Source organism: Pinus tabuliformis, chromosome 6 (assembly GCF_031772625.1).
Source record: "Pinus tabuliformis cultivar Carrire ecotype Pingquan chromosome 6, CPIR1, whole genome shotgun sequence".
Taxonomy (NCBI): Eukaryota; Viridiplantae; Streptophyta; class Pinopsida; order Pinales; family Pinaceae; genus Pinus; species Pinus tabuliformis.
The window spans coordinates 517,094,303-517,120,873 of NC_142292.1; the positions used below are offsets into that span (position 1 = coordinate 517,094,303).

The 26,571-nt window shown below is 37.5% G+C and overlaps 1 protein-coding gene across 1 annotated transcript in view; it reads left to right on the forward strand.

Moving 5' to 3' along the window:
• LOC149259569 (2-oxoglutarate (2OG) and Fe(II)-dependent oxygenase superfamily protein) overlaps positions 1-10,964 on the forward strand; it is a 538,837-nt gene extending 527,873 nt beyond the window's left edge. Inside the window, exons 14-15 of the mRNA XM_089376311.1 lie at positions 10,524-10,572; positions 10,736-10,964. Of these exons, the coding sequence (XP_089232437.1) occupies positions 10,524-10,572; positions 10,736-10,828 (142 nt within the window). The 3' untranslated portion in view covers positions 10,829-10,964. The remainder of the gene's footprint in view (positions 1-10,523; positions 10,573-10,735) is intronic.
• The last annotated feature ends 15,607 nt before the right edge of the window (positions 10,965-26,571 follow it).

The window sequence follows — 26,571 nt, forward strand, 5'->3', positions numbered from 1 at the left end:
GAAAATTCGCCAAAAACCATTTCTTCTCCACTTCGGCTAGGGCTCTCAACCTTATGGCTACCTCAGACTATCTCTCTCCAAAGATACATTGCACTTGGATTGTGTTTCAAATGAGCTAGGAAGCCTCTAATTTATATTAGGCATTGGAGGAGTCAAGGGGTGTCTTAATGCCAATGTGACCTTTCAATTTTGGTGAGGTCGACTTGAGGAAGATCCTCTTAATTTTCCTTGTTAATATTTAAATATATTTACCACATGCCTTGATGATTGCTTGCCCAGATAAATTTGTCACATCAAATAATAATGAGAGGAGTCCCAAGCTGACTTGAACACATAAATAATAATATTTCTTTTATCCAATTTTTGAATTCTCTTTTGGGGCAAGATGGTTTCTCCTTGCGGTAGTTGGGATTTTCCTTGGGGAAATTCATCCCGAAGCTGCCCCAAATTTCAACGCATCTATGACATGGTACAGAAGAGAGAAATAAAGCTCAAGTACATCTCCACTGATGAGCAGACAACTGATATTTTGACAAAGTCTCTGTCCAGAGAGAAGTTTGTATACATTAGGGACAAGCTAGGGCTTGTGGAGATTGCCCCTCTCATTGGAAGGGAGTGTTGATATGATAACATCATGGACAATTATTCTCCTCATGTCAAAGATGTTGACCAATTGAGGAAAATAATCCGAGAAGCCTAGGATCATTCAGTTGAGTGTGTGACTTTCAACATCATGCTATGTCATTCCAAATTGGATGAGGAGATCATTTAGCATTGGGACGAGTTGCTCAGTTGAGTGTGGCCGTTGTATTTTTCACCACGAGTCAGATTGGCCAAGATTTTGAACCAAGACTAGTCTAGGTCATGGGTATTGACCAGTTGGGTCAATAGTACCAACCAGAGTTATGATGACTAGTTGATGCTAAAAGTTGTGTCATGTGTCAGGAGTACTGACTAATTGGCTCAGTGGTACCAACTAGTTGTGGCTACTAGTTGATGTTGATAGTGTTAGAGATTCAAACTAGTTGATTTTGATATTGATGATAACGTTGATGTGAGAGATACTGACGAGATGGTGTTGATGTTAGAGATGCTGACAAGACACTGATGATTTTATCGTAACCTTTTCATACAGAAATTTATCAACTTGAGAACACCTATGACAGTCATTATGAATACCTCCCTAGTTAAGAGGGAGTGTTGAATTTTGTAACTATGGTCAGTCTTCATAATGTATATCATGGCACTTGATGTGTTTATATTGATTATTGTAAAGCATGCTTTTCATGCTAGAGTCAAAAGAAAATTATATTTTGAGTCATGTCCCATTTGGAATTTTAAAAGAAGAAAATTTGAATTTTTGAAATTGAAATTTTTGCTCCAAAGATTGTCAAGTCGGCCTCCCTCCACAGGTCAAGTTGGCCCAGACAGAGTCATATCCATTCGACCCATCCAGTTCACCATATAAAGCCAGTTCGACCTCCTTCTCAAGGCATCGGTTCGCACTCTCTCAAACAAGTATCTTCTGGGAAACCAACCAAAGGACAAGAAGGACAAGGACGACGAAAAGAAGAATGAACTCATCTATTCTCTCTCTCTTTCTAGCTTGCACATGTGGAAGTATTCTCTCTCTTTCTAGTTTGCATTATTTTCTAGTTAGCTTCCATTGTTGGGGCCTGAAATTTCTAGGCAGTTGCAGGGGGGGCGAAATTTTCTGCCTAGGGTAGATCAGAAGGCTTGACTTGGAGGGTTTGACCATAGATTTGTTGAAGGTTAGTTTGACCTAGTTGTTGACTAGAATCTAGGTGTGTCTCTTGTTGAACAAACTAATTTTTGTATTGAAAAAGTTGTTGGTGTTAGTTTTTGGTGGATATGGTAGCATTGGACAGGTTTTCTAGTTTGTAAGGTGTCAGAGAGGCTAAGGAACACGAGATCTCGAAAACCCATAAAAGGTTTCGAGAGAAAACACTCAGAAACCTCTCAATTAAATTAATTGATCACTAATTAAAAGTTCCTATGTCTGACTTAGGAAAATTAATTAATTAATGGGTATTAATTGAGGAAATCAATTTTTTCTCTAGAGACTTCTAGAAAAGTGACTTGATGGAGTCTAAGATGATCTAAGCCATCAATCATGATTAGATCTTGGTTGTTGATGCTCCAACGAGAGATTATAAGAGCAGGTTGAAGGGATTGGAGAAGACACATCGAGTGAGCAAGGCAGTTTGAATTACCCAGTTCACAGTATTTATTAGGGCGCACTTCGAGCTAGGGAAGAGACAGTAGCAGGGGTTGCAGCAGTGAGAATTTCCGGAGAAATTCTCAAGAAGTCTTCCAATGATCTAGACTCAGGAAAGGGAGGCCGAATTTATATGCAGAGGAGGTCGTATAGAGTAGTGCGAGTTGCCCAAATTTCCAGTGTGAGTTGCTGAGAGCAGTATCGATCAGTTGCTAGAGGCTAGATAAATTCTGGAAGGGAGAGCGACTTGATTCCAGAGGTAGAGGTGTTGAGAAATATAGGGATTATGTGGATTATAATATTTAGGTAGATCTCTCTTAGACTTCGACATTTTCTTGTGATTGCCCTTTTCTTCTTATTAGCTCTTCTTTCAATTTATTATGCCCCATTCATCAAGACAAATGGAAATGAATGAAGATCACAACAAGGGACACAAGATGTAGGCACTCAGCTAGGGAAAAACCCCTACCTAGGGGAAAACCTAGTCCAATGCTTCCACTAGTATATTCAAATCAAGATGAGACAATCCAAGTCCCTTTAGACCTAGACAAACCTCCACCAATCATCAAGTCAACCCTTCCTTCCAATAGATGATTCTTGCCAAAGTCTCCCAGTTTCAGCTTCTCAATTGCAACTACAATCCAAAATTTTGGCCCTCTAGCTACATATTTTCGGCACTGTAGTAGATTCAGAATTTTAGTGCCAACAACAGCCCAAAAACTTCGCACGTGAGAGAGAGAGATTGTCCAAGAACTCGATTTAGGTCTTCCTAGTTTCTTCTTTCCTTCTCCTGCAATTTCGCTCTCCATTTCTGCTTCTTTCTCTTGTACATCGAACTTGTTGAGTGAGTCCTTAAAATAGGTCGAGCTTCCTCTCTGTATATAGTCTTTCTGCTAGATCGATTAGCTCTATCCAGGCTGACTTCATGAGGACAGGGCCGAGTTGGTGTGGAGGTGATAAATGACCTTTTTGACTCAAAACTAATTCTTTATACGTGATACAAAAGCCTAAGAATGGTCTAATAAAAATGACAATGACTTTATTGACTCAAGACAAAATCTAGAAGCCTTCAATGGAGGCTTTGACATAAAAATCATTGACCCAAGCATGAAACCCATGCTTTAATAAGTCAATTTCTTTTATAATAAAAATTATTTTCTTCCTTTTGATAAATACATTACAGCATGATTCAAATACAATTATGAAGACTAACACTAATTACATTCTTCAACAAGAGTCTGGTAGGAGAACTCACTGTGAAGCATTTCTGGGACTATGTGAGTTACTCAAAGCCATTAGTGCACAGTTTAGGAAACCTCTACGAATGCCATAAAGGAGTGAAAGTAGGCTAGAGGAGGCTGAGTTGATTTGCAGAGGAGACCTTGGATCTCCATTCCATTTCCAGTTGAGATAAAGTATTGGAGGACTGCTAGTTGGGAATCCAATTGTAATTCTCTATTTTTGCTATATAATAATAAAACCTTTATTTGTTGCACCAGTTTTCCCCTTGGGGTTTTTCCCAGGACAATTGTCTTAAAACGACAATGTCATTTTATTGTGTGTGTGCATCTATTTCTCAGTTCCAATTTTATATTTCTACAATGTAATTTTTGTTGTGAAGAATTGCAGTGTGAATTATTCGTTATTAGTCATAATAATAATTACAGAAGACAAATAAATTGTTAAAGTTATGAGAATAATATCTAGTCGTTACAGTTTAAGGAATTTTCACATGGTATCAGAGCAAAGAAGATCAAATTAGAGGCTCTAGGCGAAAGAGGCAAGTTTTGTGTAGTTTCAGAAGGAGATCTGAAGCATCAGTTTCCAGATCTACACAGGCCAAGCCAGGGGTGCAAATTGCAGAGGCAGAAAATCGATTTCTAGTCCAGGGTGGAGGAAAGGTTCGATTTTGCCTGATATTTTTAGTAGCATGAAGTAGGATTGCCAGAGAGAGTTTTCGGTGAGAACATCAATTGATTCGTAGAGAAAATCTAGTGTAATGATCTTGCAGCAAGGGTTTTGCACTATCAGATCAGTGCAAGGTAGGAAAAGAAGAGCACAATGAGAGAGAATTTCCAAAATTCTCAGAGGGCTTCCAGTTTTCCAGTTGCAGGAAGGGAGTCTGTGATTTCTAACAATAGTAGGTCGTAGCAGTCCTACTAGTCCATCCAGTGGAAATTTCAAGGTCGGTAGTTTGTGTGCGAAATTTGGAGAAGGACAACCAGAGGTAGAGAAAATTACCAGAGGAGGATTAGTAGGCAGTGCAAGTTTCGGGAAGGATACTAGAGGCAAGTACAGAATCAGATCTACACATTCTAGGGGGAATGCGAGTAGCAGGGAGAAAGGCCAAGGTTTCCGAAAGGAGAAGGATATTTCCAATGTATAGTTCTCCACTTTATTTGATATTTGCAGAGATGGATGCAGCAGGACTCAAAGATCAAGACAGACTTGACAAAGCCTCCAACTTTGGCTGTCTAGAAGGCTAGGATGCAATTCCTAATGGATGACCACGACTTGAAGGAATTTGTGACAATTGTAATGGCTGAGCCAATAGATCCACAATAGTTGATAGCCTTCAAGAAGGAGATGGCCAAAGCCAAGAGAATGGTCCTAGACGGAGTTTGGGATCATATTGTCTCGCATATTGCAGATAAGAATACAACAAAGGACATGTGGGATGTCATCGTGAAGTTGTACGAGGATCCATTTGAGAATCAGAAAATGATTCTCAAAGAGAAGTTGAAGTCGGTTAGAATGCAGAAGGGCGAGAATGTTACATCCTATCTCACCAAGATTGAAGGAGTCCAAGATGAACTTGCAACTGTAGGAGAGAAACCATTAGATAGTGAGCTAGTGTGCACGACACTCAAAAGGTTCTCCAAGGAGTGGTGTACATTCTTCCAAGTGATTTTTGGACAAGACACACTTCCTAGTTGGGATCACTTATGGAGTGACTTCACTCAGAAGGAGCTAAGGCTCAACCTTGTAGATGGTACTACCAACAACAATAGCAAGGGACCAAAAGTGGAGAAGGAAGAAGAGAACATGGTCCTTGTTGGAAAGATAATGGCAAAGAAGGGTCCCAATTAGGGACAAGACTCAAAGGGAGAAAAGAAGAAGAAGCACCTGTCGAAGGTCAAATGCTTTGGATGTGGTCAGTTTGGTCACTATGTCACTTGGTGTCCAAGGAGGAAGAAGGAAAAAACAGGGCAGCAAACAACAACTTCAACAAAGATTGATGAGTTGACCTCTAGATTGGAGGATTTCGCATTGATAGCAGCAGTATCAATGGAGGAGGAGCATGATACTTCAGATTTCTAGTCTGGGCAGGATCTGTTGGAAGAGCAGTAAGGAGATCTTGATCATAGTCAATAGGACTTGATAAGTAGATCAAACCTAGTTGTTGAGCATTCTTGACATGGATCATTACCTTTGCTACAGGATCCCATAGTAGTAAAGTAACAAGATGATCGAAGGTTCAACAAGGCACATGTTGAAAATTGGCAACTGAGGCATGAATTTCCTTGAATAAAATCTCATTTTTTACTATTTTAGAGTGACCTTCTAAAAATAGAAAGTCATGTCTATCATTTGAAGCACGACTTTCCAAAAATAGTAAATCACCGTGCTTCAATTGGTAATCAAGTATAGATGATGGGAAATCACTTAACTTATGCTTAATCAATCTTAATTGCTCATTTTTTACTCAATCATCAATATTATCATTATTATTATTATTATTATTATCCTTATGATACTATAATATTATTATTAAATGGGAATTACATGTCACCTTTCCTACTTGGCACTCAATCATGCTATTTCACTCCTGTCTCTCTCCTTGATGGAACTTGTACCCCTCTCTCTCACTTAATGGCGTGTTACAACTTACCATCTCTCCCTCTCTTAATGGATTTGTTGCACTCCTCTTACACTCTCTTACACGCATTAAAGTCTTGTCATAAAAGATTCCTCTTACACACTCTTCAATGCATATGCTACACTCTCTCCTTCAAGGCATGTGTACTCCTCTTTATGGCATGAGTTACAAAGGCAAGTGTACCTCCTTAATGTCATCAGTTACAAAGGCAAGCATACCTCCTTAATGACATGAGTTACAAAGGCATTTGTACGTCCCTAAATGGCATATATAACTCTCCCTCAAGGAATGCGAGTTACTCGTCCATGGCTTGAACTCCTTGCTCCTCCTATATATATATATATATATATGCCTCTCATCTTCACTACTTACTCACTTTTGCATTGTGAAAAGAGAATTCGAACTTGTGAAAGAGAGAGTTGGAGAGACTAGAGAAGGTTTGAGAGAGTTAGAGAGAGACTTGGAGAGTAAGAGTCGAACTTGGTGAGCCAAAGTGATTTAGTATTTGCATCAGTCGTTGTTATCAGAGATCTTTTTTCAGATTTGGTTGAACTTCATTCTCTCATTGTATTATGTTTCTTTGTTGAAAAATTGATTTCTAATAGAAGAAGAATCTGGTTGGGTTTCCCCTTGTGGGTTTTTCCCTAGTCATTAGACCTAGATTCTATGTGTCTCAGTGTGTTCTTTGTTTTCTTCTATTTTTCATATGGTTTATATGGTGCATGTTCTACCTACAATTGCTTAACTAATATTGCAACTTGAAGGAGTTTCATTTTTTTTAAGTAATTGTTTCAACATAGAACATCAAGTTTCAACAACATAGTTAGATTCTTGAGGGACAATGCAAAGCTAGTTGTAGTCAGATACTTGAGAGATAGTTGCAGAGCCAGTTGGGTGTAGTTAGGTGCTCGATAGACAGTGTAGAGCTAGTGCAGTTAGAGACTCAAGAGATAGTTGCATAGCCAATTGCAATGATACAATAGATCAATGAGAGTTTGAGACTCAGATGGAGTCTAGCTTTAGAGGGAGAAACCCTATGGAAGCTTTATCTTTAGGATCCTAAAGATCAGTATACAGGAGCAATGATGGAAGCAATGCAGAGCAAGAGAGAGGTTGTGTGAACTGCCCAAATGTTGTAGGCAGGTTTAGTTCCAACGAAAAACACTCTAGCACAGGGGCATCTATGATGTCAGATTAAAGTAGCACATTAGCAACACTGGATAGTTCAGTTACAAGTTGTAGCAGTTGAATCAGAGATTGTGCACAACATGAGTTAGACCAACTGGTTGTTCATCAAGGGAGATGAGTAGAATGGAGAGTGGAGAACACTTTCTTCTCTAAGAGGTTGTGTTAATTTTTGGTGGGTATGGTAGAAACAGACGAATGTTCTAGTCTCTAAGGTGTCAAAGAGGCTAAGGAACACGAGATTTCCAAAATCCAAAAAAGGTTTCGATAGAAAACACTTAGAAACTTCTCAATTAATAAATTAATCAATAATTAAAAAGTTCCTAACTTAGGAAAATTAATTAATTAATTGGTATTAATTGAGGAAATCAATTTTTTCTCTAGAGAATTCCGAAAAAGTGACTTGAAGAAGTCTACGAGGATTTGAGCCATCGATCATGATTAGATCTTGGTCTTCGATGCTCTAGTGAGAGATTATAAGAGTAGGTCAAAGGGATTGGATAAGACACATTGAGTGAACAAGGCAGTTCGAATTACCCAGTTAACAGTATTCAACAGGGCGCAATTTGAGCCAGGGAAGAGAAAATAGCAAGGGTTGCAGCAGTGAGAATCTTCAGATATATTCTTAGGAAGTCTTCCAATGATCCAGAGTCAAGAAAGGGAGGCCGAATTTATCTGCAGAGGAGGCTATACAGAGTAGTACGAGTTTCCCTGATTGCCAGTGCGAGTTGTCGGGAGGAGCATCCGTTCAATTGCTAAAGGCCGGATCAATTCTAGAAGGGAGAGAAAATTGATTCCAGAGGTAGAGGCAGGTAGGAAAACTCACTGGGAAGCATTTCCAGGGTTGTTTGAGTTACTCAAAGCCAACAATGCACATTTCAGGTAGCCAGTGCAAATGTCGGGAAGGAGTGCGAATAGACTAGAGGAGGCCGAGTTGATTTGCAGTGGAGATCTTGGATCTCTAGTCCATTTCTAGTTAAGATAAAGTGTTGGAGGACTACCAATTGGGCATCTAGTTGTAATTCTCTAATTTTGTTGTGTAATAATAAAATCCTGATCTGCTACACTGGTTAGCCCCTCAAGGTTTTTGGAAGGACAATTGTCCAAAAGCAACGATGTCGTTTTTATTGTGTGTATGTGTATCTATTTACTAATTCTAGTTTTATAGTTCCTCAGTGTAATTTTTGTTGTGAAGAATTGTACTGTGAATTATTCATTATTGGCTGTAATAATAATTACAGAAGACAAATAACTTGTTAAAGCTATGAGAATAATATGCAGTTGCTGCAGTTCAAAGAATTTTCATAAATGGAATTTTCCCCTAAGTGGGTTTTCCCAGGGTAAATCTTATGTTCTCTTTGTGCATTGTGATCTCTATTGTTCTATTGTTTTTATATGGTTGAATTTTTGAAGTGTAATTGCTTAATGATATACTGGAAAAATTAAAAGAAGATCAACATTATTAGAAGTAATTATTAGTATTCAGAAATATTGTGTTTCTATCTGTTGTATTTGAAAAATCAACACAAGTCACCCCACAATCCATATCAAAATCCCAAGATACAAACAAGCATAAGCATCCGATTGCAAAATTAATAAAGTGCCTTTTGATTAGAAGTCCCCTTCGTCCCCTTCGTCCATGTGTCTAGCTAGATTGGTGAGAAGCATATGATTAATGCACGTGGTGAAGATGAATTATGGCATGTCATAGCTAGAGGTGGCTGTTAGGGGCTGCTGGCTGGCTGGATATGAAGAAATAGGAGAAAAGTTTTCCCCTATGGGCTTACCCATTTTGGTGGGTAATTCTACTCATCTAGATTTGACCTGAGTGGGTGTCCTAACGTAGTTAGGTTATCTTCTAACAACTTTTCTTTGATGTGAATCATACTTGAAACTCTCTTCGCTGTGTCCTTTACATGTCTCTCCTAAAATGTTGCCTCTCAACGGTTGTTCTCTAGTTTTGTTCCCTTTCTAATGTGGTTATATTCCTCCCAATGGAGTAGGAAATGTTGCTAGGTGCCCATATTTCCTTTTCATTAATTAAGCCTGGGACTTCATTTCATACAATTCCTCTCGGCATTGATAGCGCACCTAATCAGTTCAGAAACCTAATCATTTAAGTGAATCCAATTAATCAGGGCTATTGTCCAACCCCGGTTCACTATTCCTCCGGTATGCACGCATGTTTTCTCAATTTTCTTTTGGGCTCCTTCCATCTACCTATGTCATATCTTAATTTATTTGAGCTAGTTCTTGTTTGAGATGAAACTTGTTTTACTGTCCATGTGATGTTTAGTAATAGGTAGCCTTGAATTCTAATTTTCTTCCCCTAGTAGGAGTTTTCTATGTATTATTGCTCCTTTGTCTTGGGGTTTTTATTCTACATTTTCTTGTAAGATTCTTGTGAGTTTTCAACTCCTTCCTATTTACTGTGCAGCCTTCTGCTATATTCCTACTGTCAAACCACCTCTTATATTAGTTTCCATTTGTTTTTTCTCCTTTCCGGGTTCTCCTAGTGGATCTTGTTAGGTATCCTTTTGTTTTCCATTTTACATCCTTGCCTATCTCTTCTCAAATATTTGATATATTCTCAAATATTTAATGTATTCTTTAATAAATAGAACTTTTGTTATACCATACCAGAACTTATCTCCTTGTTTCTTTTAACAAGTTTGTTATGTAATTGATTATTACATAAGTAGCTTTCACAAGGTTGTAGTGGTCCTCAAATAACACTTGGGATCAAGGTTAGTGGCTTAAAAGCATAACTCTCGAATGAGTGTGTCAACGTGGTGTCAACACAATGGCTAGCTTGAAGGTTCCAAAGCAGTCATTATTGAGAGTGGTGTCCAATGCTCATGTAGACGAGATCTGAGTATGGGAACCAGAGAGTTCCCCAGACAACCTTTTTAATATTTGTACATCCCTTACCATCTTCTGTTTAGCATATATACTGCATGCTTAATTTTTTGTGTTTTGTGCTAATGTTCTTTTCATTATTGTAGTTTGTCTCGAAACCATTTAGTTACATTTTCTGAAAGTATTGTAAGGGATAATCTAATTCATTATTAGTCATATATGCACATTCATATATGATTTTAATTTGTTTGTCCAGTCTTTATTAAATCATTTAAATTTTAGACTTTTGTTTCATGGTCCATCTGAACTTTTATGAACCCTAAGGATATAGCTGGAATTTTTAATTCTTTTTATGTACAGGGATGAACCTTTTTCCAATCTTGATTCGATCGGTCGTCTTCATAAAGAGGTACGCAATTCTATTCACCAAAAGAAGACTCGTATACCAAAGTATAGCTTATATATTAATGTTTAGTATAGTTCAATATTTAATCAGGAATGCTACCTAGAATTGTTCTTGAATGTGAGGACTAGCACGTTTCTAAATTAATGTTGCCATCGTATTGATGTAGATTGAGTTGCAGTTGACTAAATCAAATGGCAGTATGACTTTCGGAGATTATTCGGAGCTAGTATTAAACAAATACTATGGCATGCGGTACTAGCGACATGCATGAACAACCCACTTGCCCTCTAATTCTTATATTTAGCGATTTTTTCTTGATTCAAGCATGTTTCTTGGCTCGTCTCCTATCTCTTAGTTAGCTCCTTCATTGCGATTTAAAATATGTTTTTACTCTTTCTTAGTTTGCCGCTGTTAGAACTTTCAATATTTAATAAAATAAAATAATAAATGTGGATTCACTCAACAAGCATATGCACAAGAATTAAAATAAATCTATGACCAAGATATTAAGTTTCTGCCAAATTCAGTGTACCTCTTGTTCAAATAATGTAAATTCTGAATCTTCATATGTTTGATTAGTTGCGTCCAAGTTTCAACTCGTATGTTATTGAGTTTCATTCAATTCTTATAAGTGTGCACCAACATGTGGTAAACATGGTGCGTTTTCCAACTTTTCCAAGTTACCAAATTAATAATTGGTACTAATCTATGATAGGAACAAGAGTCATATTTAGTAATCTATGACAGGAGCATGCCAATCTCCAAAAAGTCATTACTTTATGATAAAGAAATAATTCAGAAAATGTTATCTTTGTTAATTGTAAACGTGTAATGCAATTTTGCAGATAAGGATATATGTATTGATAAATGAATTTAACATAAAAAAAATATTATTTTATGAGATGCACAGTTATTTTTAAGCTGCATAGCTCGAGAATAACCTGCCTTTCTATATTCACGTTCAAGGATTGATCATAAGAGTATTTTGGATGACTCAAACCCAAACGATATCGATTCCGTAAGGTAGCATTCAATTCAACTTGGATCTTCTAACACCAATCTGAAAGATAGTGGTTGACAAATATACAAGCGGCATGGCGGGGTAAGATTTTGATGAGTGCCATGGGGTTAATTTTTAGTATCCATAAGTATATTTGAATTTCATAGTTTTTCTCTTATAGTATGTTTGGCCTTTAGTGATTTACCATGGTTTTTTAATGAATGTTCAGTGATTTACCATGTTTTTCTAATAAATGGATTATATGTATGTATTATTTGTTTATCTTTTTCCTTGATATTTTCGGATATCTATTTTGGATTTTCTTTTGATATTGTTGTCACTTCAAATGTTTGGATATTCAGTGATTTACCATGTTTTTTTAATAACTGTTATTTGTATTTGTGTCTTGTAGACACTAGTTTTTGGGATTATAAGTATGTATTATTTGTTTATCTTTTTCCTTGACATTTTTGGATATATGTTTCGATTTTTTTTTGATATTGTTACCATGTTAAATGTGGTTGCATTTTGAGATATTCTCTTTAGCAACATTTACAAGACAATGAGATTTCCAAAAATAATTTGTCTTTGTATGTGGACTTTGGGAACATTTCTCAAGCATTGTCTTGTTTATCACCTTTTCTTTCACATGTTTGGAGGATGCTCATGTTTTTTGGAGGAAAGGTTGCACATGTGGTCGAGATCCTCCTTTTGGAGCCCTTATCCACAATTTTTCATGCATATTTGTTCAATGAGGGTGCATATTTGAAGACCTTTCATAGCAGTGGAGCTTTTAGGGAAGCCTTCAATTGCTTGAGAATTATGTGTATTGATTTAGGAGCCAAATTGATTAGGTCAACCTACATTCCATCCCATTTGTTGCACATCTCCCTAAAGTGTTCTACATAATGGGTTTATGTTAACTACCTTGCACGTGTATGAATGGATTCTTGCACATATTTTGAGGGTGCATCTTGTTGAGAAATAAAGGGGAAACAAGTGTAGGTGATTTCTCTTACATGGATAACTGCTTGTGATGCATTTTTACTTGATTAAATTCTTCCTTCATTTATTATTATTAGTGTTCTCTATCATCAAACAACTACCAAATAATAAAGAACAATGAGACAACAGAAGACAAGATATAGGCGATCAGGTAGGGCCAAAACCTCTCCAACTAAGAGGAAAACCCACCAGAATCCTTCTCTTCTTATAGAACTTCAATTGAAAAATTCCAAGACCTATAACCCTTGACCAAGACCCTCCAAGACTAAGTCATCCTTCCTTCTCGATGAGCTTTCCTTTCACAGCTTCCAACAACAAACTTTGACCTTCCATCAACTTCGACCCCAACAACAACTTCAACAACTTCGACCTAGCAACTTCAGAACTTCGACCTTGATGCAACTTCAACAACTTCAACCTAGCAACTTCACAACTTTGATCTAGAGGAAGTTTCACAACTTCGACCTTGCAGCTTCATAATTTCGTCTAGCCCAGAAACTGTAGAAACCCTACAAGAGAGAGAGAGAGAGAGAGAGAGAGAGAGAGGCCCAAAAACTTCGATCTTGATCTTCTTTTTCTTCTTCGTACTTTTCCATCTTCTATCTTGAGGAGATCGAAATTGTTTGAGTGAGTGTGCACATGAGGTTGAATTCCTTCTTATTTATAGGCTTGTGAGGGGTATGAATTGCTCTATTGAGGCCGACTTGTCCCTTCATGTAGGCCGACTTGATCTTTGTACCATGATGAGGTCTTGGAGGGTCTTTTGACTCGATATTGACTCAATAAATTTTTATTTACAATATGTAACATGCCCAAATGGGTCTTCAATACATGACAGTGATTCAATTAACTTTATGACAAACCTAGAAGCACTCAGTGGGTGCTTGACCTAAAAATAAATCTCCCTTGAGCATGAAACCCATGCCTCAAGAACACAAATAATAAATTTATTTTTCTCTTTTCATTAAATACATAAAATCAAGATTACATATGCCATTATGAAAATTGAACCTAGTTAAATATTTCAACACTCCCTCTTAACTAGGTAGGTATTCATTATCCATACAAGGTACTTGGACATTCTCAATCTGAAGAATTCTCATAAGAAGAGTCGAATTGGTAACCCATCTGTATAGCATCATATCATCCAACATTGTTACATAGCAAGGCCTTGACTAACAACTGTATCTTTCCACAAGATTAGAGCACAATGCTGTCAAGATCAATGATTTATAAACACCCTCATCATTGTCTCTCTCGGAACATACCCCACCCGGGTCCTGTCGGAGTATGTTCCACCAGGAATATTCTTATCTTAGATTCCCAGTTCTCAAATAATATCGGTCGTCTACAACTACTCTTATCTTGGATGCCCTACCACATCCTTAAAAAGTATCGAATGCCAGATGCTTACCCAATCCTCTATTTTTTCTTCCCAAGTGAAGGCAAAAATGATGTGTTTACCTCTCCCTCTCAACTAGGGAGGATATACCCATTCCAATGAAGGAATGCACCCATTCCTATAAAAGGAATGTACCCAAGCTCCCTCTTAACTAGGGACTTGACCAAGCCTCCCCTTAACCAGGGACTTGCTTCCAACAACTCTCTAGGTGGAGATCATGGGACAACCAATTGCTTGTAGATCCCCTCTTTCATTGTCATGAATTTCTTCTTTGTTATGGAGCCTACATCTTTTGGGACTTCTTTGTAGGGCATCGACCATCCATCACTTTCATTCATGAATCATGTCAATCATGTCATCCTTTCTTTCATCAGAAAGTGATTCACTAATCCATATCTGGCTTTCCTTCATATGACTACCTTTTCCACATCATGTTTTCTTCAGGATCTAATCATCCCACCACATGAGTATCAGTTGTAGATGACATCTACAACTCTTTCTTTGGTAGCCTTGCATTAGCCCATCTAGATATGGTTCCAAAATAAAAAATGAACATCAAATTATCTTTGTGATGGTCTTACATCATGACATCTTCTTGTTGTATCAACATCCTGCATTCATACTAACACATCTCCAAAAAAATATTAAATATCAAGAGTCATCTTCCTTTTCAGACTTCTTTAGAGTCTTCATACCTTTTCCATGGAAGTGTCACAGTCAATTCTTCTAGTTATCAGACGTTGATTTCCTTTTCTATGTGACAGTAATTGCATCTTTCATGATCTCTCCTTACTTTCTTCACATATTGCTTATCAAGAACTTCCATTCATAGTTCCTTCATTTTTATCAACCACCTCTTATTCCATATGAGGACTTATTATGTTGATTTCATCTAGTCAATATGTTAACCATGCCTTTATGCATCATTCGAAAGGAGGATATCCCTTTATCTTGATCATGCTCATGAGGTAGAGCATCTATCCATGCTATTTGCAACTATATGACATGACTCAATTTTATCAAATACAAGTATACATACCTCATCTCTTCCTTTTGGTCATCTAGATTTCCTTCAACAACTTCCTTGATTGAAAGAACTTCAATCACCTTGACCTTCTTCACTTCTTTTGACATCATACCATCATTCCATGAATCCCATACAACGTGGAATTCTCGGCGAGACAGTTGCTTCTTCCATAAGGTGAACTTTCCGATGAAGATTCCAACGAAGGATCTTGATCATCCTCATCCTGCAAATGCTCCTTTTTGAATGATGTATGATGAGCTCTATACTAGATGACTTTCTTTTTCCCATAAGTACTACTTATGCTTCTAATGAGGTTACCAAGAGCTACATCCTTCTATAGGTGACAAGCATAGACTTCTATTTAACCTATTTTTCATGCTTCTTTATGATGATGTCACGAGCTCTTGCTTTCAATCATATGCTTCTATGATGCCATCCTATCATACTTTTAATGATTCCTACCCTGATAGTTATACTTTACAACAAAAAACTTGAAATAGAAAGTTGAAAAGCACTAGGTAAGAAAGACTATCTCAATCATAGTAAAGATCTTTTACTTCCTCCTTGGATTTCTTCTTTTCAGCTTCTTCCACTTCTTCAGTGATATGGGCTTCTTCCCTTACTCTTTTGTTGTTGTCCTTCTTGAGCTTTGAACAATATCTCTTGTAGTTCCTATATTCATGACAACCATAACATTGAACCTTCGGCATGTTCTTCTTTTTCTAAGGACCAAGATTCCCAAACTTCCCTTTTCCTCTAGCCATTGTAACAAATGCTTGAGCTTGCTCACTTGATCCTACATCGATTTTTGCCTTCAACCTTGTTTATTCACTTTTGCACAATGACCATAGTTCATTGAATGGAGTAGCTTCCTTCTTCCCATAGATGCTTGATGTGAAGTTGCCCCATTCCTTTGGTAGTGCATTAAGCACTATGGTAGTCTTTTCTTGGTTAGACATTATTTCTCTAAACTCTTGGAGTTGGTCTCTTATTTCTGACACCTTCATAAAGTATGAGGCTATTCCTTCTTTTGATATCTTCATCGTGTAGATCTTGAGCTTCTTCTTTTGGCGGTTTAAAATTAAACCCTTAACATGACCAACAACTTCATTTTCTATGAGGATCAAATCTATCCTCTTCTTGCATGCAAGAAAGTTTGATGACCCAACCACTTTGTTGCTCTCCTTGCAATATGAAATCATTGACATATTCAAATATAGATATAAAAATACTTGTCAAGTGAAGATACTCCTAGAGGATGAAATCTTCAACTTGATGCCTTCTTGATTTTGATGATGATGTAGATAATAGAAGATGTTTTGTTGGTGAAGATGTATTTCTTTAAAAGTGATCCTTGGCTCAAAGGGAGATCAAATTGATTCCTTGATGATGATGACAACACTTTTTCCTTCTTTTCTTCCTTCAAGACATCGCTAGTCAAACTTGTTTCACAACCCCAAATTTTGACCCTTCTTCAGAATTTCAGCTTGTTGTAGCAGTTTTGTAATTTTGGCCTTTCCTGCAATAACCCTAGTTCACACATATGGCTAGAAGATGGACAAATTTGCCTCCTTTCTACTTCTCTTGACTTTTTTTTTTTCTCCTAGTTATTTCGACTTGCAAAGAATACCTTTCTTGGCACAAAACTTGATCTTTGATGGTGGCTGCAATTCGATACTTGCTGCTGCAGAAGGATGTCTTAATACTTCACATATGTGGAGAATATAGCCCATAAAAGCATACCAAAAAGTTAACCTCTCTTCATTCCTTGTGATAATGATTGTAGAATGTATGCTTTCCCAAGAACGCTTCAAGTGTGGAACCCTCCTATGGATGAGCTAGGGTTTTGAGGTCTTCTTTGATGCTCTTAATTATTCCCTTTAAATATGATGAGAGGGTTAGTCCTTCTATATGATTGATGCTTTTCATGTTTCCAAGATGATCTATTTATACTTTGGCCCTAGAGCATCCTTCATCATGTTGCCCTTTCTTGATGTAGTCACCTTAGCTCTGATACCATGTTGAGAAATCTAGGGGGCAACAAGTGTAGGTGATTTCTCTTACTTTGTTAACTGCTTATGATGTATTTTTACTTTAGTTTATTAACTTCTTCTTTCTTTTATTATTATTAGTGTTCTCTATCATCAAACAACTACCAAATCATAAAGAACAATGAGACAACAGGACACAAGATATATGCGATCAAAAAGGGCCAAAACCTCTTCAACTGAGAGGAATACCCACCAGAACCCTTCTCTTCTTATAGAACTTCAATTGGCGAATTCCAAGACCTATAACCCTTGACCAAGACCCTCCAATACCAAGTCATCCTTCCTTCTTAATGAGCTTTCCTTACACAGCTTCCAGAAACAAACTTTGACCTTCCAGCAACTTCTCTAGCAACTTTGACCCCAACAACAATTTCAGCAACTTCAACCTAGTAGCTTCAACAACTTCAACCTAATAACTTCACAACTTCGACCTAACAGCTTCACAACTTTGACCTTGATGCAACTTCAACAACTTCGACCTAGCAACTTCACACCTTTGATCTAGAGGTCGTTTCACAACTTTGACCTTGCAGCTTCAGAATTTCGTCTAGCCCAAAACTGTAGAAACCCTAATGAAAGAGAGAGAGAGGGGCCCAAAAAATTCGATCTTGATCTTCTTTTTCTTCTTTGTCCTTTTCTATCTTTTATCTTGAGGAGATCAAACTTGCTTGAGTGAGTGTGCAAATGAGGTCGAATTCCTTCTTATTTATAGGCTTGTGAGGGGTACAAATTATTGTCTTTGAGGTCGACTTGTCCCTTCATGTAGGTTGACTTGATCTTTATGCCATGACGAGGTCTTGGGGTTCTTTTGACTCTATATTGACTCAATAATTTTTTCTTTACAATATGTAACATGCCCAAATCAGTGTTCAATACATGACAATGACTCAATTGACTTTATGGCAAACCTAGAAGCACTCAATGGGTGCTTGACCTAAAAATAAATTTCCCTTGAGCATGAAACCCTAGCCTCAATAACACAAATAATAAATTTTATTTTTCTCTTTTCATTAAATACATAAAGTCACAGTTACATATGCCATTATCAACACATCTTACATATCATGAGGCAAAGTTGCATATTAGGAGACCTTTCACACCATTGGAGTTTTTAGGGGAGCCTTGCATTGCTTGAGGATTGTATGTATTGATTTAGGAGCCAAATTGATAAGTCAACCTACATTCTAACCCATGTGTTACACATCTTCCCAGAGCACTCCTCGCAATGGATTTGTGATAAATACTTAGCACATGTATTGATGGATTCTTGCACATATTTTGAGGGACGACCTTGTTTAAAGGGATATTAAGGTTATTTTATGCCATAATTAATAAAATTTGGAAGGGCACATCATATTTTTTAGGAGGTTTTATGGATGAGGACATGGTTAGGAGCATCCTATTGTCGCCTAGATGTACACCTCAAAGTGGGGAAGTTTCCAACCGCACAAGGTATAGTCTTCATGGCGAAACGCTAAGAGTAGGGGTTGTCACCTATTCCCTACTCACTTTGTTCAAGCTCTCTCCTAAGCAAGCTAAGGGGGGTAGTTCCTAAAAGATAGAAAAGTAAGGAAAATTTTGTTGAAGCAACAAGTCAAGGAGATCTAATGGAAAGACAATCACTTCTCTTAGTAACTTGAATTAAGATTAGATAGCAAGTGAGATCATTATATGAGCAAGATAAATCAGTATGACACTCAAGATGAAATAGAGAACGACCAGTTCCTTTATAACAATGCTCAAACAAATTAAAGGACTTGCACAATGATATATGAAATTTCAAGCAACAAGATGAGATGCTTCAAGGAAAATGTTAGTACAAGAATTCAAAAGATCAAATTCGAGATATGAGCAATAAAAATTTTAGAGAACAATTGCAAGGAAAAGAGACTTGTGCTTTCAAGTAAAGATGATATTCAAAAGACAATAAGGTTGAAATGACAAGTACAATAATGTAAATCTCGTAATTATAGATTAAGCTCACAATTCCAATTACCAATGATACACAACTATGGATGAATGCAAGATCTATCTAATGTGAGATGCAAGATCTTGGTTGATTTTAATTAAAAATGCCTAATCTAGATGAAAGCCTTCTCCACAATTGTTTTGAACAAGTATTAAACAAGTTTGTAGAAATAAGTCTTGGGGAAGGAGGTTAAGGCCTCATTAACGATACCTACCCAATAGTTGTAATGACCCAAGAGATTTCGTTCCTACAAGGGATTGCGCACAAGAGAACTGCAAGGCCATCTGTTTTAATTGTTGAGTAAGGGTCAAACTTTTGAAATCGGTATGAAGAAGGTGGTCCTAGCTTTCTATCAACCAAGCTTATGCTTGGAGGTGAATTTTAAGATGCAACACTAAATCTAGAATGATGGTGCAAATGACAATACGATATGATTGTCTCAATGAGATGTAATTATGCCAAGGGGCTCCAATGAAACCAAGATTAAACAGAGCTGCTTAGAACACAAAATTACAAAATTCCAATAGGAAACCCATGAAGCAATTTCAAGATTTACTTAATGAAATAATATCAATTACTCAAATGCTTTAGTTATAGTGCTTATTAGAAGGTTTTTCACTTAAATTATATGACAATTAAAAACAAGTGAAAAGTAAATGATGTAAGCACAATTAACCAATGACAGATGAGATTGCTAACAATGATTAAATGAGCATACGCAAATGATAAGACTAGATGCAATCAATGATATCAATGCAAATCTAATTTGACAAAATGAGAACAATAGAAAGGGTTAATATCTAAACTAGAGAAATAGAAACTAACTAATAAGATAAAGGCTCCTCCCTTTTAACAAAGGAGGGGGATACCATGGGATTGAATCCCAATCTCCCTTTAAGCAAGATGATCAATTTTATTATCTTATAGTCCTCATCCTTCAATTGCTCCTTCCTATTAATGATAGTGGCCTTCTAAGATGATTCTTCTTGATCATGATCATTCCTTAATGATGAGGTCATTCAATGGCCACATCTATATGAATATCTATATCTTAGTTATCTCTACACAATGCTCCTATATTTTTGAAGATGCCATTCTCATAAATCATGCATTCTATCCTGCTACTACATATTCCTATGATATCCATAATTTTAAAGAGAACTTATGTCAAGAAGTTGATCTCAATCATAGTAGAGATCCGGAGGGGCATCCTTCTTCTGCTGCTTCTCTTGTTCTTTCACTTCTTGGGTAATGTGGGCTTCTTCTTGTTTCGTTTTATTATTGTCCTTCTTGAACTTAGGACAGTCCCTCTTATAGTGCCCATATTCTTGGCAGCCAAAGCATTGGACTTTGGACATATCTCTTTTACCCTTTCTTTGTGGACTGAACTTGCCAAATTTCCCTTTTCTCTTGGTCATAGCAACAAATGCCTGCTCCTTTGATGCCACATCATCTTTGACTTTGAGTCTAGCCTCCTCAATTTTGCATAGAGACCAAAGTTCATTCAACATGGTAGCTTCCTTCTTGGCATATATACTTGATCTGAAGCTGCCCCATTCCTCAGGTAATGCATTGAGGACCAGAATTGTCATCTCTTTGTCTGACATAACTTCTCCTAGTTCTTGTAGTTGGTCCCTCATCTCAGAGATCTTTGTGAAGTAGGGAGTTATTCCTTTGTCTTTGGATATCTTCATTTTATATAATTCATTATGCAACGATATCACTCCTCTAGTTGTACTAACTGAGAATAGCTCCACCAACTTATCATAAATTTCTTTAGATGTTTCAAGTGGAAACATGAGGAATGAGAGGGTCTTTGATGGATTCTATCAGAATCCTTTGAGCCCTTGTTTTCATCCTTGTTTTACTTTGCTAGGGATTGAGTTTGTTCCTTTGTAGGAACAATGACATTCTCTTTGATGTAGTCCATAACTTCATTTTATTTTACAAGTGGATCAATCCTCCTTTTCCATGTAAGGAAATTAGGAGTCCCAACCAATTTGTTGCTTTTTTTGCAAAAAGACATTTTGATATGTTTAGAAGAGGACATAAAAATACTTACATGAGAGAGTTGTTGTGAAGAGATCTTGCAAATTCCTTGAAAATTTGATGATTTGACTTCTTAGATCTTGGAGTTCTTCAAGATGCTTCCTTCAAGGTGCCTTATGAGAGATCAAATTGGTGATGAAAACTTCTCAATATGTGGTTTTGGAGATCTTCACTGATAGGCCTTGATCTTGGGTGCCTTCCTTTGAAGATGAAGAATCTTTGATGGAGACTCTTCTTGGATGATCCTTCTTGTAGATGCCTTTAGATGGAAGGCTTTCTTCTTTCTTTGTTCCCAGAATGGTAGTCCTTCTTATTTTGATGGATCTGGAACCTTGCTTGTAGATCTGATGCTTCAACCTTTGTGTTCTTGAGATGCCCTTCCTTGATGTGTCACCTTAGCTCTGATACCATGTTGAAGAATCTAGGGAATCTAGGTAGGATGAGATTCTTCTGACGATGATAACTATTTGTGAGGTACTTTTTACTTTTTCTTATTAGCACAATCTTTTCTTATTATTATTAGAGTGTGTTCTCTTACTTCATCAAACAATTACCAAAAAAAAAAGAGACAAGAACACAAGATGTTGGCTCTCAGCTGGGGTGAAACCTCTCTCTCCTAGAGAGGAAAACCCTTCTGCAAATTTCTCTTATTGAAGCTTCAATTGACAAATGCCAAACCCTAGACCCTTGACAAGTAGATCCTCCAAGCACAAGACACAATCTCTCTTTCTTTTGTCCTTTAACTGATGCCTCCTTATGTATTTCACCCTGGCCTCTTCCTTCGTTGTTCTTCCTGCAACCGATGACACTTTTTGCAGAAACCCTACGTCTCCTTAGAGACCTCTATTTTGGTATCTTCCTTCCCTTTTCAACCTCGCTTGGTAACCTTCCTTCTCCTTGATACTTAGACTAGAGATTGAGGCTTTTCTTGGGGTATATCTTCAAGTTAGAGGTTGATCCTCTTAACCTTACTGCAACTTTGATTTCTTTGCATGTGTGGCCGATCTAGGGCTTGAAATAGACCCTTTTACTTGATCCCTTTGTTCACTTTAGGTGGGACCTACTTCGCTTGAGATGGAGGCCTATTAGGAGCCTATCCTTAGCCCAATCAAACTTTATTATGTTTTTGCACTTATGAATCTGATGTGACCGCAGAAATACCCTTCTTCCTTCACACGTGTGACAGAATTTGGACCCAAAACAGTCCTTCAAAACTCGGATTCCTTTCTCTCCTTCTTCATTGGCCTAGAAGCACCTTCTTGCTCTTCTTCGCATCTCCTTCTTGACTCTCTTTCTCACTGATTTTAGAGATCACTTGATGATCCTTTTGTGAGGTCGAACTGCCCTATATATAGGAGTTTGTCCCTCCTATTTGGGCTGACTTGAGCTAGTGAGGCCGACTTGACTTTAAGTGCACCAAAAATTCATTCTTTGAGCTGACATGAAGAGGAGACTTGTCTTTTCTTTGGAGGATCACCTTTGACATATTTCTTTGACTCTAGTACATAGATTTACATAGTGTAACATGCCCACATGGGTCTTCAACAATTACATTGACTCTTTGAATTTCCTAGAAGCACTTAAACATGTGCTTGACCTATCAAATGGGCAAGAAACCCATTCTTGATAATTACAAAAATAGTAATTCTTCTCTCTTACAAGTACAAAGATCAAAATTACATTTATGAAAACCGAACCTAGTTATACTTTCTTCAACACTCCCTCTAAACTAGGGAGGTATTCATAAATTAGTTGACAAAGTGTTTGGACATTTTCAATATGAAGAATTCACATAATAGAAATCGAATTGGCAATCCATCTGTTATAACATCATAGTAACCAACATTGTTTCCACAACAAGTCCTTGATTGACAACTCTATCTTTCATTAGATCAGAGCACAATGTTGGCAAGACCAATGACTATAGACACCTTCATCATTGTCTCTCAAGGTACATACACACCCGGGTGTTCACTGAGTATGACCTTCTAGGACTATTCTTGTCTTGGGTTCCCAACCCTCAAAGAATATTGGTCCTCTTGCCTACTCTTGTCTTAGATGCCCTACACATCCTCAAAGAGCATCAGATGCCAGATGATTACCCAACCCTCCCTTTTTTCTTCCCAAGTGAAGACAAGGATGTTGTGTCTATCTTTCCCTCTCAACTATGGAAGATATGCCCGTTCCTGTAAAGGAATGTACCCAAGTTCCCTCTGACTAGGGACTTGCCCAAGCTCCCTCTTAATTAGGGACTTGTCAGAGTTCCCTTTCAACTAGGGACTCTTCTTTTCATCAACAACTTCTTTTTGTGGGTCCTTTGTCTACTTGATCACTTTCTTTCCTTGATGTCATGAACTTCAATTGACCTTCTTCCTTGTAGGTCATTAGCCATCGATCAATTTCCTTCTTGGTTTTTCATGTCATTCCTTTCTTCATGGAAATTGGCCTTCTTGGTACATATCTGGAACCTTCTTCATATGACTACTTCTTTCTCATCATGCCTCTTTCAAGAATCTCCATCCACCATAAGAATGCTAGTTGTACTTGCACTTACAACTCTTGTTCTAGTAGCCCTGCATGACCCCATCCATATATTACTCAAGAAAAATCAAAATATAACATTAAGTCAAATAGTACCTTTTGAGATGGTCCTTCATCATGACATATTTTGTTGGCTTGAACCATCAACATCCTGCATGTTTCACATCTCCGAGGCCTTTTCAGGTGTCAAGGATCCTTTGATCTTTTCCCTTCTTTATCAGATTTCTTGTGCCTTCTTTTGGGAGATGTCTTAACAAATCTGTCAGATGTTGATTCCTAGTGTCCATGGTGTCCTTTTATCCCTGATCTCTTTTCCCATATGCTTCTTTATAGGTTTCCTAGTCAATCACCTCATACTCCATATGAGGTCATTTCTCATGTTGACTTTTATCAGTGTGTGAACCATGCCTTCGTGCATATTCTTAATGAAAGAGATCTACCCTATTCTTGACCATGCTTCCAGAGAAATTCCCCATGCTCATTAATACAAATGATGACATGACTTAACTGAAAACATAGATGCATACATACCTCATCTTAGTTATTTCCTTGATCACCTCAACTTCCTTGATTGAGATTACCTCAATCTCCTTTGCTTTCTTACATCTTTCTCTGCCTACATCCTTTCTTGAATCCCCATAGGTGGAATTCTCATCGAGACATTTGCCTTTTCTGAAAATCATGAACCTTCTATTGAAGATTCCACCGGAGGATTCTTATAGTCCTCATCCTGCAAATGCTCCTTGTTGATGATAGTGGCCTTCTAAGATGATTCTTCTTGATCATGATCATTCCTTTATGCAATGATGAGGTCATTCAATGGCTACATCTATGTGAATATCTATATTTGAGAAATATCTACACAATGCTCCTATATTTTTGAAGATGCCATTCTCATAAATCATGCATTCTATCATGCTGCTACATATTCCTATGATATCCATAATTTTAAAGAGAACTTATGTGAAGAAGTTGATCTCAGTCATAGTAGAGATTCGGAGGGGCTTCCTTCTTCTGCTTCTTCTTTCACTTCTTGGGTAATGTGGGCTTCTTCTCGTTTCCTCTTATTGTTGTCCTTCTTGAACTTAGGACAATCCCTCTTATAGTGTCCATATTCTTGGCAGCCAAAGCATTGGACTTTGGACATATCTCTTTTACCCTTTCTCTGTGGACCAAACTTGCCAAATTTCCCTTTTCTCTTGGCCATAGTAGCAAATTCCTGCTCCTTTGATCCCATATCATCTTTGGCTTTCAGTCTAGCCTCCTCAATTTTGCATAGAGACTAAAGTTCATTCAACGGGGTAGCTTCCTTCTTGGCATATATACTTGATGTGAAGTTGCCCCATTCCATAGGTAATGCATTGAGCACCACAATTGTCATCCCTTTGCCTATCATAACTTCTCCTAGTTCTTGTAACTGGTCTCTCATCTCAGAGATCTTCATGAAGTAGGGAGTTATTCCTTCTTCTTTGGATATCTTCATTTTATATAATTCATTATGCAACGATATCACTTCTCTAGCTGTACTAACTGAGAATAACTCCACCAACTTATCTCTAGCTGTACTAACTGAGAATAACTCTACCAACTTATCTCTAGCTGTACTAACTGAGAATAACTCTACCAACTTATCTCTAGTTGTACTAACTGAGAATAACTCCACCAACTTATCATAAATTTGTTTAGATGTTTCAAGTTTGGAAACATAAGGAATGGGAGGGTCTTTGATGGATTCTATCTGAATCCTTTGAGCCCTTGTTTCATCCTTATTATACTTTGCTAAGGCTTGAGTTTGTTCCTTTGCAGGAACAATGACATTCCCTTTGATGTAGTCCATAACTTCATTTTCTTTTAGAAGTAGACCAATCCTCTTTTTCCATGCAAGGAAATTAGCAGTCCCAACCAATTTGTTGCTTTCCTTGCAAAAAGACATTTTGATATGTTCATAAGAGGACATAAAAATACTTACTTGAGAGAGTTTTTGTGAAGAGATATTGCAGCTTCCTTGAATATTTGATGATTTGACTTCTTAGATCTTGGAGTTCTTCAAAAAGCTTCCTTCAAGGTGCCTTATGAGAGATCAACTTGGTGATGAAAACTTCTCAATATGTAGTTCTGGAGATCTTCACTTATAGGCCTTGATATTGGGGGCCTTCCTTGGAAGATGAAGAATCCTTGATGGAGACTCTTCTTGGATGATCCTTCTTGTAGATACCTTTAGATAGAAGGCTTTCTTCTTTCTTCATTCCCAGAATGGTAGTCCTTATTTTGATGGATTTGGAACCCTAGCTTGTAGATCTGATGCTTCAACCTTTATGTTTTTTAGATGCCCTTCCTTGATGTGTCACCTTAGCTCTGATACCATGTTGAACAACCTAGGACATCTAGGTAGGATGAGATTCTTTTGACGATGATAACTATTTGTGAGGTGCTTTTTACTTTTTTCTTATATGCACAATCTTCTCTTATTATTATTTGAGCGTTTCTCTTACTTCATCAAACAGTTACCAAAACAAAAGAGACAAGAACACAAGATGTTGGCTCTCAGCCAGGGAAAAACCTCTTCTTCCTAGAGAGGAAAACCCTTTTGCAAAATTCTCTTATTGAAGCTTCAATTGGCAAATGCCAAACCCTAGACCCTTGGCAAGTAGATCTCCAAGCACAAGACGCAATCTCTCTTTCTTTTGTCCTTTAACTGATGCCTCCTTCTGTACTGCACCTTGGCCTCTTCCTTCCCTCTTCTTTCAGCAACTGATGGCACTTTCTGCAGAAACCCTAGGTCTCCTTAGAGACCTCTATTTTGGTATCTTCCTTTCCTTCTCAACCTCGCTTGGCAGTCTTCCTTCTCCTTGATACTTAGACTAGAGAATGAGGCTTTTCTTGGGGTATATCTTCAAGTTAGAGGCTGATCCTCTTAACCTTATTGCAGCTCTGATTTCTTCGCACGTGTGGCTGATC